At 44.1% G+C, this 12,068-nt stretch overlaps 1 protein-coding gene across 2 annotated transcripts in view; it reads left to right on the forward strand.

Moving 5' to 3' along the window:
• Positions 1-12,068, forward strand: part of syne2a (spectrin repeat containing, nuclear envelope 2a) — a 59,662-nt gene that overhangs the window by 7,038 nt on the left and 40,556 nt on the right. For both annotated transcript variants that reach the window (XM_029495805.1, XM_029495806.1), the window contains 30 exons: positions 129-241; positions 326-494; positions 689-785; positions 894-1,081; positions 1,182-1,325; positions 1,531-1,668; positions 1,771-1,872; positions 1,985-2,152; positions 2,334-2,492; positions 2,575-3,273; positions 3,618-3,752; positions 4,022-4,177; positions 4,295-4,455; positions 4,847-5,174; positions 5,810-5,925; positions 6,231-6,351; positions 6,463-6,629; positions 6,703-6,877; positions 6,961-7,820; positions 8,004-8,156; positions 8,261-8,411; positions 8,493-8,651; positions 8,767-8,934; positions 9,035-9,136; positions 9,214-9,417; positions 9,685-9,890; positions 10,523-10,603; positions 10,837-11,134; positions 11,450-11,628; positions 11,730-12,042. In XM_029495805.1, the coding sequence (XP_029351665.1) occupies positions 129-241; positions 326-494; positions 689-785; positions 894-1,081; positions 1,182-1,325; positions 1,531-1,668; positions 1,771-1,872; positions 1,985-2,152; positions 2,334-2,492; positions 2,575-3,273; positions 3,618-3,752; positions 4,022-4,177; positions 4,295-4,455; positions 4,847-5,174; positions 5,810-5,925; positions 6,231-6,351; positions 6,463-6,629; positions 6,703-6,877; positions 6,961-7,820; positions 8,004-8,156; positions 8,261-8,411; positions 8,493-8,651; positions 8,767-8,934; positions 9,035-9,136; positions 9,214-9,417; positions 9,685-9,890; positions 10,523-10,603; positions 10,837-11,134; positions 11,450-11,628; positions 11,730-12,042 (6,210 nt within the window). The remainder of the gene's footprint in view (positions 1-128; positions 242-325; positions 495-688; positions 786-893; positions 1,082-1,181; positions 1,326-1,530; positions 1,669-1,770; positions 1,873-1,984; positions 2,153-2,333; positions 2,493-2,574; positions 3,274-3,617; positions 3,753-4,021; positions 4,178-4,294; positions 4,456-4,846; positions 5,175-5,809; positions 5,926-6,230; positions 6,352-6,462; positions 6,630-6,702; positions 6,878-6,960; positions 7,821-8,003; positions 8,157-8,260; positions 8,412-8,492; positions 8,652-8,766; positions 8,935-9,034; positions 9,137-9,213; positions 9,418-9,684; positions 9,891-10,522; positions 10,604-10,836; positions 11,135-11,449; positions 11,629-11,729; positions 12,043-12,068) is intronic.

The raw sequence follows: 12,068 nt of genomic DNA on the forward strand, positions 1-12,068 counted from the left end.
TGTTTCCTCAAAAATTTTAGATGTCAATTGATAAGCCAGGGGACGAGAATGAAGCATGTTGTAAATGTGGCACAAATTTTCTTTATTTAGTTCATGTACTTATAATATTCTTTTCTGGTTTTCTTTAGGGTTTAGTTAAAGAGATGAGCCACCATGTCCAAATCCTTGACAACTACAGCAACATGGATGAATCAGGGAGCGTGGTAGTGCCCCTTGAACAGTTTGAAGAAATAAAAAGACGGTAGGAATCTGAGAAAAATCTAATCCACAGTAGCTTTTCTTGTACCAATAAGCTCAGTGGATAATTTTTTTAATTTGAAAACAGTCTAACACATATCAGAGTAGCAGCCAAATACCAAGGGATCAAATTGGAATACCAAGAACATTGGCTCACCGTGCTGGACCTCCTGAAACGTATCAAGGCTAAGATCCAGACCTGGAAATCTCCCTACACGTCACAGGAGGCAGTGCATGTGCTGCTGCAGGACTGGCATGTGAGTGTGTATCTGAAATCAAAAAGAATTAGACTGGTTATAAAACATTAACCTCTTTGCTGTCACCTGAAGCTGGCAGTGGATTGGAATAAACTGCAGATTGCAATTTTTGATTTGATTTAGAGAAAGTATTACACCATCAACTTTATTTGGCTTTAATGTCTCCTGAAAACTTTTGCTGCTTTGTTAATTAGGAAACAGTGGAACGCCAGGGCACGCTTTTGATTCTGATGGACGATCTCCAAAACCTTAAGGAGAAGGCAAATGCCTGCACCAGCAAGGCAGCACTGGGTATGAACTATCTGTATAATAAACATAGAATCCTCACTTAATCTTTGATCGATCGTAATCTTAAAAGGTAAGACCGGACTTAGAATAATTACAGTTTTCACTGCCCAGGTGAAGACTCCCAGCTGGTTAATCGCCAGGTGAAAGAAGCAGAACGCGAAGTGGAGCTGGTCACACAAGCTGTGCCGGCTGTGAGAGGGATGATGGAGCGAGTGGTGTCTGCATGGGAGATTTACAGCAAGTGCTTCACCTCTCTACAGACGTGGCTCGCACAGTCACAGACTGCTGCAGGGACACAGGTAATATTGTGCACAACTCTCACTGTGAATTTTCACTGCTTGGCTGTTAAAAAAAACAACTCTGTTAGCTTTTATCTATCTTTTCTTTTGATGGCTGCAGGATATGAATGAGTGTCAAGCTAAATTAAACGAGGTGGGAAATTTTCTTATTGAAGTGACTAAACCTTCAACCAGCCGCTCTCTTGCCAATCAGCTCAGCAAAGTCAACATGCAGTGGGCCGAGTGCATGAAGAGGACCAAGTTTGTAAGTCATCATTTCTTTACAGACTTTTAAAAAAGGGACAGATAGGGTTAAATGATAGCCTCGCAGTTTTTTTTAGCTGTATTGTTTACACACTTTTTATTTATTGTGATGAAATGAAATGTGACGATGACCTAAACAGACATGGGAGCGTCAGATCGTGCAGTTGAAGTTTATAGACCACAGAATGAAGGATGCCTTTTTCTAGGGAGTGTCATCTGAGTCCTGTGCCAGTCTCCCGTGTCTTCACATGGTGCATTCACTGACCCAGGAGGCCAGCTGGCTACTGAGACAACCTCTGGATGTGGCCACTGTCCCCCTGAAGGCTCACAGGCAGAAATTACAGGTTTGGCAAACTTTGACATTTAACAAATTTATAGATATATAAAACTCTTTTTGGTCTGTTTTTTGCCTCTACTTTTTATGTCTCCTCTTTTGTTTTTATCAGCTTCTGAGTAAAAAGATGGCAGGAGTAGACGTGTCATCTCTCAGTTCATCCCCAGAGTTTCAAACAAGTCACATAGAAAACTTCCACCAAAATCTGCCACAGGTACTGTCCTGTAAAAAGTCACTGACTCTTTGTGATGCTGTCTACTAGGTCAAAGTCTGGCTAAACTTACTCTGAAGCCAGACTAACTTAATTGGCTTTGTACCTATGACAGGTCCTGGCTGAAGCAGAGAGGACCTGCGGGGAGCTGCAGCGGGCTGCATCCAGGCTGGAGGGCCGTCTGGCTGAGTTGGACCGCTGGAGCACAGATGCTCTGGACTGTTACCAGCACCTAAAGCAGAAAGAGCACAGAGGACACGCTTCACTGGACACCACAGCCAAAGTCAGCAACCCAAAACTTCCTCCACATTGTTTAGATACACCAGCATCAAAGTTCTCTGCAGTAGTTTTACAATTCACACATGAACGTACCTTGCAAATTACAGATAAATGTGAGTAAAGTCAGACAAATATTCAAAAATATTGTACAGATAATCCGATAAAAGTACTGTAATCCTTCCTAGGTGCTGATATCTCGAGGCTCACAGTTGGAGAACCAGGCTCTGACTGAGGGACGGGACCTGCAGGACTTTGTTGCACAAGTACAGGAAACCTCTCCTCTGCAGCACCTCAGCACTTCTGGGATGCAGGCGAAGATCTCAGAAGCAGTTTCCCACTGCCAGGTGAGTTGGACTAATAAGCAGTAAGTTTTTTCACTTCCTGAGTTATTCAGATTTATATCATTTGCACATTTTCAATTTTTAGGAGATCCTGGGAATGTTTAGTTCCCTTGGATTCAGGATACCTGTTCATCAGATGCAAATACAGCCAGAAACGGGACTATTTGTTGTGTCCAGAACCATACAAGTAGACCAGACTGGGCGTGTTAAACTGCAAATACAGGACCAGAGTCAAGTCTCACCCCAGCTTCCACAAAGGACGAAGGAAAAACAGCACATGGACCGACAGGATGAGACAACTATTGTCATACCCCATGTCAAACTCCAAATGCTGGAACCAGTGCTACATTTTCACTCTTCTCTCATCCAAAGTGTTAAAGAAGCTGAATCCAAACCCACAATGCAGCCTCAGACATTTTCAGAAACCACTGCTCAAACTTTCAGCACAGCTGATCGGCCTTCTTTGACCCACGCTGCTGTTGGACCACCATCTCAGAAAAATCAACACGACAGGAGCACGGCAGCAAAGGGAGAGGAAAGCTCACCCTCCACACAAAGTCACAAATCTAAACCCAGAACGAGAGGGCAGCCAAAATCTCTGCAGGGCGATCAAACATCTCCACAGCCACCGGTTATGGTCCGCAGTGAAGTCCACTCTAAAGCCCGATCGATGGCAAGAAGTAGGCTGGAGAAGGCCAGAGTTCGTCTGCATGGACGCATCCAGCAAGCCATCAAGTTATTTAGTCGCATAGAGATTTCAGAGTCACAAGCCAAGAAGAAACAGGTACATTGTCAAACATGAAGGTGTAAGAGAAAATTCTCCAAACAAAGATTTTTCAAACCAACATTTCAAAATTTTAAATTTTAACTAAAAGTTTCGCACAAATGGACTTTTCCACTCTGATACATGCGACTCAAATTGGCTTTAAAATCAGCTTTGTACTTATTTGTTGCTCATTAAAACAAAAGCTTGGCTTTGTTTAAGATCTGCTTTAAATGCACAGACACACAGACCCTCCAAATTCCAAAATCAGGACTTGTTATTTAAAGGTCTGCAGTGTTTTGTGCTTTGTGTTGCTGCCAGTTTTGTTTGTTTGTGTTGGTCTAGCATTTTGTCTTCCTGTGCAGCGGGCTTTAAAGATGCTGCAGCCTGTCGTCCTTGACGAGTTCCTGCATGCAGTGGATGGTTATGGGGCCTTCTGCTCGGGGGCCCAACTCCAGGATTTGATGCTCCTCTCTGACTCAGTCCGGGCTCAGTGGGAGGTATGACAGAGTCTGTAAAAGACCAATTTGTCCACAAATAAGGAAAAGATACGAAATTACGTCTGAAGCTTCCTTTGTTTTTATCAACTCTAAATAGAGCTTAGATTTCCAAATGTTCCTCTTGAAATTGTGGAAATTTGAAAAAGACTTCTTTTAACACAGATTTTACTTCTTGTGTTGTGTTGGATTAATCTAATATAAATATAACCAAACTATATTTCCCTCAACTGTGATTAAAGTGAGTGTCTGCCTGTGTGTGTCAAACTCAGGATGTACGTATGGAAATGGCTGCGTTCATTCCCATCTTAAGCTCTAAGATCAGAGAAGGAAAGCCGCCATTTTCCGTTGTGCAATGTGAAAAGCATACTAACGCTCGTCATGAAGCTACTGACCAGACTGACCATGACTCTTTACAACAACTCCAGGTATTTGCATAAACCAGTAACATTAACAAGACTTATATCTGAGTCTGGGCCAGATCGCCAGAAGGAAAGATACTTGACTTCAGTTTCTCGGCGGTTAACACCGACTCGCCCTCACAGGCCGCCGTGGATGGAGCTGCCTCTGTTGAGCAGTGGGCTGAATCGGTCCGAGAGCTGTCTGAAACAGTGACACCAGAGAAATCACCTTGCCTGGGGACAGAGCAGCTGAAGGAGTCAGACGAAGCTCGGGATGACAGTGACACAGTGCTCTCAGCTGACGGGTGAGACTGTGCTAATGCTCAAAAGGAAATGCACTTTAAATACGTATTTCAAATACCTGTCTGCATCATGTTTACAAATTCCTTCATCTTGTGTCATTTTTTAACCTTCATTCAATCCCTTCATACAAATGTGAAGCCAGATCAAAATTAATTCTTATCCCAGACTTTATTCACTGTGGAAGAGGACGCCTCTAACCTTTATATTCATGTGATGCCTCCTTGACTTTTCTTCAGTTTAGCCGTCATATAGAGTCAAGTGAACTGAACATTTGACTGAAGCAGATGGATTATATATAACAATTGTCACTCTGTTATCATTCAAGTCTCTTTATCTTAATGAGACGCCTGTTGTACTGACACCCCTCCTCCCTGTTAACATTTCTTAACTCAGCAGGGGAAGGCAGCCTGGGGGAGACACCCTGCTGAGGGCGGCTGGCGTGTTGGCCAACACGGAGCCGAGCAGGAGTCTGCCACAGAAAAAGGGCATGGACAGGCCACAACAAGACGTCTCACCTGTGGGAGGCTCAGTGCCACGTCACGGTAACATCACACCTCTGTGGCCAGAGGACGCCCCAACAGAAAGACAGGATCAGACGATGCAGCATGGAAGCTCGAGGCAGGAGGAAAATCTGAAGTCTTCACTTAAAGCTCAAGAGCAGCGACTGAAGGCTCGTCTGCTGCAGACAGAGATCAACCAGCAAGGCCAGACTCATGTACAGGTACGAGCAGATCGCAAGACTGCTTCTCCCTCCTCCAGACATCTTCAGTCATCATCATCAGTTTGAATAATTTCAAAATAATGTAGTGACAGTTAAGATTTATTTAATTAGCCCATTAAATGTGTGAGTTTAGTTCTAGTTGAGGTTATAATAGCCGCTCACTGTGATTTAATTAATGTTTCCTGTTAAACTTCACTTCAACCTTTATTTATGTTTATTTTTTTTAACTTTGGTTTTCATAAGTCGTTACTTGGTTTCAGTTTTGTTTGTTTTTTTTTTTTTAATTCCCAAAAATGTTATATTTCTGCTCCAGTTGAGGTTTACCTGCAAGCCAGAGCCTCGCTAGAAGAAATATGTGCTTTCCTGCCGTTTTTCACGTTGACCTTACCAAGAATTGTTGCCTCTGGAGTTTCGAAACATGTCCAAAACAAGACACATGTTAATTAGCTTTAAATTAATCCTATTTACTCTATATGTTGCATTAAGGAGGCCTTTCCTCTTCAGTAGTGTCAGTGGTTGTGGCTGACACTTGCACAGCACCAGCTGTAGCGCTCTAATCCTCAGTAATTGGATTGGGCCGTCACTCCATCTTCTCTGCTGTTCTTCTGTCGCTATGTAACTCTCCCATCTCCCAGGCGGTTGTCAGGGGCGACACCATGGAGACCAGGCAGGAGGCAGAGCTGACCATCATCCCAGAAACAGAAACTCTGTCCCACATGGAGCACCTATCCAGACAGGAAGTACTGCAAAGGTATGGGTTCATATCTCAGTCAGACTTTACAGAACCCTACGTGTTTTTTAACTGATAGCATGTAAAATAAAGTTTAAACTACAAGATAAATAATTAATCTAAAATTTAAATCATAGCATCTTTGGTTGCATCCAGTGACAGGCCCAGTTTTATACAATATTTCTGATAATTTATTTATTCATTCATTATCTCAGTATAAGTTTCTACCCGTTTTTACTACATGTCACACATTTGGCCGCAGCTCCTTTCCTGTGTGATCTGTCTCTGAAATATTTTTGAAAAAGTGTCTAAATTCTTCGCTGTAGGTACAGAGAGTCCTGCTTAGAGTTTCAGTCTCAACTCCAAAAGAACCAGCAGCATCTGGAGCAGCTTATCCCAGATCCAGTCAACATCTCAACCCTGCAGAACCAAAGGAAGCAACTACAGGCAAGTTGAAGCGTCACTTTTCTTTCTTCTGTTACTATCAATTACTTTCCACGTCAGTCACATTGTGCTGACTTTCCAGTTTGTTGCTGTAAACTTTTGTCTTTTTAACAGACATCAAAGGAAGAAACAGAGGCATTATGGTTAGAGTTTGAGCTCCAGTATGCCCTCCTCTCCCAGTCGCCCCATCTGATGACCAGGGAGGACCTGAGTGAAGTGGAAAGAGACTGGGAGCAGCTGAGGCAGGAGTGGAGAGGCCAACAAATGTGCCTACAGGACAGGTATTTTCATTGTTGCTGATCTTCATTTACCAGAAAAAAATCTAATAATAACAACATACTATGATAAGTGAAGATGCTTTACTTTGGATTGTGCAAGGATGAGGTCTCTTGAAAACGCTGGTGACATCATGGAGTCGGCAGATGACACGATGACTGTCATTACACGAAAACTGGACAGCATTGTCAGACAGCCTGTGGATATCTCTTCCTTTAACTTCGCTGACCATAGTCTGCAAACTGAGTTAAAGGTAAATCTTTGCTCTGTTCAAACTTTTTAATTCTGAGGAGGAAATATGCAAACACTGGTATTAATCTCCAATGTGGTACCCAGGAGATGGACGACAGGCTTCAGTCTGAACTATCAAAACAAAGCAATGAGGAGGAAAGACAACACCCAGAAGCCACATCCCTCCACCAGGCTGTGCACAAGAGTGTCAGTCATCTGAACCCGCTCAGACAGCAGCTGGAGAAGGTTCAGTTAGCTGCCCAGGCTGTGGATCACTTCCTGGCCACAGTGAGGGAAGTGAAGGCCGAGATCCCAGCCCAGCTGACAAACCGGGATGCCAGCAGGCACCAAAATGAGGCGGACTGGGAGCAGGAGAGGCATTCTTGGCAGGTAGAAATGCAGCAGAGGTTGCAGACAGCTGTGGAACAATGTGATAGAGTTGACAGCAATTTAAAGGCAGCGGGGATGACACTGACCGTGGATGGTGCAACTGTGACGTGCCAGGATGTGGTGGCATCACTGTCTGAGCACGTTGCAGACGTGGCAAAAAATCTGATGAGAGCCACACAAAGGGAGAACAGAGATGAGATAAATCCAGTGAGAAAGGAGCAAATGCACAGTGTTGTGAAGTTGAATCTTATGGCCGCATGCCAGACAAAGACGGAGGATGAATCACCACAGCAGGGTGGCAAGTCGGAGCAGAAGCAGGAGCACCCGCCTCTACTTGGGAAGGCAGGATTCGAGGCCAAATGGAGGAGGCTGGAGGGAGAGAATGGCTCAACTCAAAGGGAGGAAGAGCACCCAGAAGTCCAAAGAGGAAGAAGCAACCAGATTAAAGAAGAGGGAGACCGGAAAGAGAACTCAGTCCAGAGGACAGCCGCCTTGTTAGAGGCACTGAGGGAAATAAAGAAAGCAGCCGAGCATCTGGGACTGGATGAGCCATCCCTGCCTGCTCTGCACCAAAGGTACAACACTGATCTGGAGCCAAAATTTATTGTGCCCTCTATTTTCTCACTGCAGGTGGAGTAACAGACTGCAAAACAGAAAACATATGTGTGTAGCAAATATAGACATCAAAACCCAAAAAGGAAATAATACAAAAATTCAGCCTTCACCCATCACATTAATTATTGTTTCATTTTCTTCAGGACACGAGCTTTGACAGAACTGGAAAGTCGCCTTGCTTGCCTTTTCCCTGAGCTTCAGCTCATACAAGGTGCGTCTTCATCAGGACTCAGTGATGCGACTCTGACTGAGGTGGAAGATGCCTGGGAGGAGACGACAAAATCCATGACTGAGTGGTAAAGACAATATTAGCAGTCACTCTCCACTGTCATCAATACAGCTACTACTTCTATATGCTGAGTTTTGTCCGTGTATATGTTCTGCTATGGTCTCCGTGCAGGCTGCAGCAGTGTCGTGTCCTAACCGAGCTGCTGAAGAGGTTTCAGAGCGTCCGAGGGGAACTGACTGGGATGCTGCAGAGAGCAGAAAGCACCATCAATGAGCGAGCCCCCTGCATGGGGAGAGACAACCTGCAGAAACTCCACACTAAGGTGTGACATCAGGATTTTGACCTGTAAGTGCGGTGTAGAAAAGAAATGTAAATGTTTGTAAATGTATGTGTGCTTTTTCAGGTTCAGGAAAGAAAGGCAGAGCTGACCAGCCTCACGGACGGCGTAGAGGAGGTCCGCAATGTCTGCAGGCAGCTTCACTCTCACCTCCGTCAGATACCAGGGTGCACCATCGCTCCATTTGAGAGGGAAGCTGATGCACTGATGGACAGCTGGCTGGATGTGAGCTTAGCTGCTTTATACTTAAACCTAAAATAATGAAAGTCAGACAGTTTCATTGTAATTCACTGAGCAGATGTTTCCACCAAAGATGTGTGCATGACCCGCATCTTTGCAGATATCAGAAAGAACTGATTCCCACCTTGAAAACCTGGACCTCGGCCTGAGTCTGTGGGACGGAGTCCTCCAGCTGGGAGCAGAGGTGAAGAACTGGACTACGAGTAAACTAGCAGTGTTTGCTCAGACTCCATCCTTTCAGTCAGAGGATGACATCACAACACTGCAGGTGAAACTGACTTCTCTGGTGTGTTTTATGGGACGTTAAATGATCTCCAGCTCTCTAGAGTTGCTTGGAATAATGATAATCACCCTTTCACTGTCTCCAGAGAGAGATTGTGGCCCAGGAGAAGAGTGTGGCGCTTTTCCACCAGAGAGCCACTGAAATTCAGTCCCTGCTTCAAAGCACAGACCCCCCGCTAGAGCTGCAGGTACAGCATGTAGTAATCTTACATGCTTTTCAGAGACACGTCTTCTCAGGTCACTCATTTAATTTTATTTTGTGCAGGTGGCAGAAACCCAGATGAGGAAGAAGATAGAGCAGCTGAAGGAGCTTGGCTCCGAAGCTGAGGATGTTTACAGGCAGGTGGTGGCTGCTAAGGGACAAATTTCTGCCAGGATGGCCGAGTGTCTCAGCTCTATCCAGAAGACTGAGGAGTCCCTCCTTGCTCTCAGTGGTTCAGATGTCTCAGCAGTCCTCGCAAAACTTAAAGTAAGTAAACTTGTGTGTAAGATTAGCCATAATTGGCTCAGTTTGTCTGTGGATTGAACCCACTTTAACAAAGATATTTTCATTCTTGCCCATTAGGGTGAAAGTCAATCCACCTTTTACCCTGAACTGATGGCTCCTATTTCTTATTTATGCAAACTCTGCAGAATGGTTTAAAAGATGCTATGATCAATTACAATCCGACACATAGTAGCTTTAACATCTGGACGCTCTTATGTATCATGAACACTAGCTTTATTTCTTCTACAGGATCTATGTCGGGAACTCCAGACCCAGGATGAGCAGACGGAGAGGTTGCTGGAGGATCTGAGTGTTCTGGCTTCTGTAGCCAGTCCAGACAGCCTCAAGAGTCTGTGTGCGGACGGGACGCAACTGCAGGAGAAAGTCAGAAATGCCCATCAAGTCTTCTCTGAGGTGGAGGAAAAGATGCAGAGTGACATCCAGGACCTGGACAGGTAGGTTTAAAGAAAATTCTTCACTTCAGCTTCTCATATGATGTAGATAGATGATATACTGAAATTTATCTTCTTGACTATTTGTCATGCACACAAATTATTCAGTGCAACACTAACTGGGGTAAGATTAAATTTTGGTGTGAATTTGTTATCTGAAATAGCAATAACAGAATTACCATCTGAATTATCTGCAAAATTTAGAATTTAGTTCACAATTGTGCTGACTCTAAACTATATACAAACAATCCCATCATTTGAATGTATCAAATGAGGGAGAACACACGTTGTCCGAAGACGTTTAAGTTTGTTTTATTCATGTAAAAAATAAAAACACTTAGGTGCATGAATCAAAAAACAGAAATAAGGATGGCCAGGTGGGAAGAGAAAGAGAGAAAGAGACTTGCAGGGCCATTTTTAAGCCTCCTCAGCTCTATCAGCTCAGGTGTGCTGGCAATAGCTCCGCCCAGCAATTACCTGCACAGACAAGACAAACACCAGAACAGCACACCTTCAAGTAAGGCCAAGATAAATACGCTCAAATCCTACAACAAGTTTAACATAATGGTCCTGTGTTCTGTGAAACAAACGCATTGTGCACATGCCTTCATTCCTGCTCCATCTGTGTGTTGTAGGCTACAGAGGGAAGGGGAGCATTTGCAACAGTGGCTGCAGGCAGAGGAAAAAGCAGGAAAGCAGGAAGGCCTTAATCAAAGGTAAAGCTCTGGGTGTAATGTATAACATTTTTCAGATGTTGTAGAACCTGTAAAATTTCACATCCATGGGGCAGACTCCCTTCATACTTAAGCATGTTTCAGTTTGAACCTTTGTCAGTTGAATGTAGGTGAATTTGTTTATTCCTCTTACAGATGTTAAAGGTTGTGACAGATTTGTTCACTTGATAATTGAAAACTATATCTGAACTTTTTTTATTTCCCCTTTTCTGCAGCGTGAGAATGGAGCTCCTCGGTCAGCTGGTGTCATCCTTACAAAGCAGCAGTCTCCGGCAGTCAGTGCAGCTGGAAGAAATCAGCAAACTGCTTGAGCGTTACCGCAACTTCAACACAGACACGCTACACGGTGCCAAGGAGAAGCAGAGCTCTCAAAGCGGAGACTGTGAGGTGTTTCGGGCTTCGTTGAAGTCCACAGAATCAGGGCTCATCGATCTGAGACGACTTGTTGGCACTCCACTTGATGAAAGTCCCAGCATCTGTAGCCCTGTAGAGCAGAGACTTCATCATGCTCAAGTAAGAACATTTCACTCACATTTAGCAGCAAATCTGAACAAAGATGGTTTTTAAAAGTATATGAGCTTTAGTCTGAACAACTGGTCATCTAATCTCTATTTTAAGATAAACAAGTTGAACTTGTTTCATGTACTTGTTAAAGGAAGTACTGACAATAGTGTCATGTTGCAAGAGAGTGTAGCCACACATCTGTTTGTCTACATTTGTTCTTACTTGATTCAAAATTAGGACTGTCTAGTCCGTATCTAAAATGTACAATAAAGGAGGCATTTGTCACTTTTCGGTGATCCATCTATCTGTGAAAATATATTTCAGGCTGTGGTAAGTGCAACTGCAGTTGGAGAGGCTTGCCTCCAACAGCTCAGACTCACTGGAAATAGTCTGAGCTGCAGACTGTGTGATGGAGATGACCTGAAACAGGAAATTGAAGAAAGCATCCAGAAAACAGAGGAGCAGTGGAGGCAGCTTCAGCAGTCAGCTGAGCCTTATTACAGGTGAGTGGAATATGTGAATGGCTTTTAATCAGTGAGGAGATTTTAATCAGTGCTTAATTAAGAGTTCATCATTTTGTCATTTGTGTCTCGTGGTATTTCAGGATTCTGCAGACTGAGCCAGAGCTCACATCTTACCTGGCGAAGAGAAAGGAAGTCCGCTGCAGGGTGGAAGAGCTGCAGCGCCAAATCACTCAAATACCAGCTTCATTCCCCTGGCCTGGCACAGCTGAACGCAGACAAGCCTGCCTGCTAGCCCGTCAACTTTTTGTTGAATCTGAATCCCTGCAATTAACTCTTACCAGCCTGGCCGAACAGGCGAGGGATCTGGCTGAGCGAACTGGCAACAAAATCTGGAAAGACTCCTCCTGGGCTGAGCTGGATACCTGCTGCTTCTCTCTGATGACAGAGCTGAAGGTAAAACTTTTCACATTAAAGTGATG

This window comes from Echeneis naucrates, chromosome 24 (genome assembly GCF_900963305.1).
Source record: "Echeneis naucrates chromosome 24, fEcheNa1.1, whole genome shotgun sequence".
Classification (NCBI taxonomy): Eukaryota; Metazoa; Chordata; class Actinopteri; order Carangiformes; family Echeneidae; genus Echeneis; species Echeneis naucrates.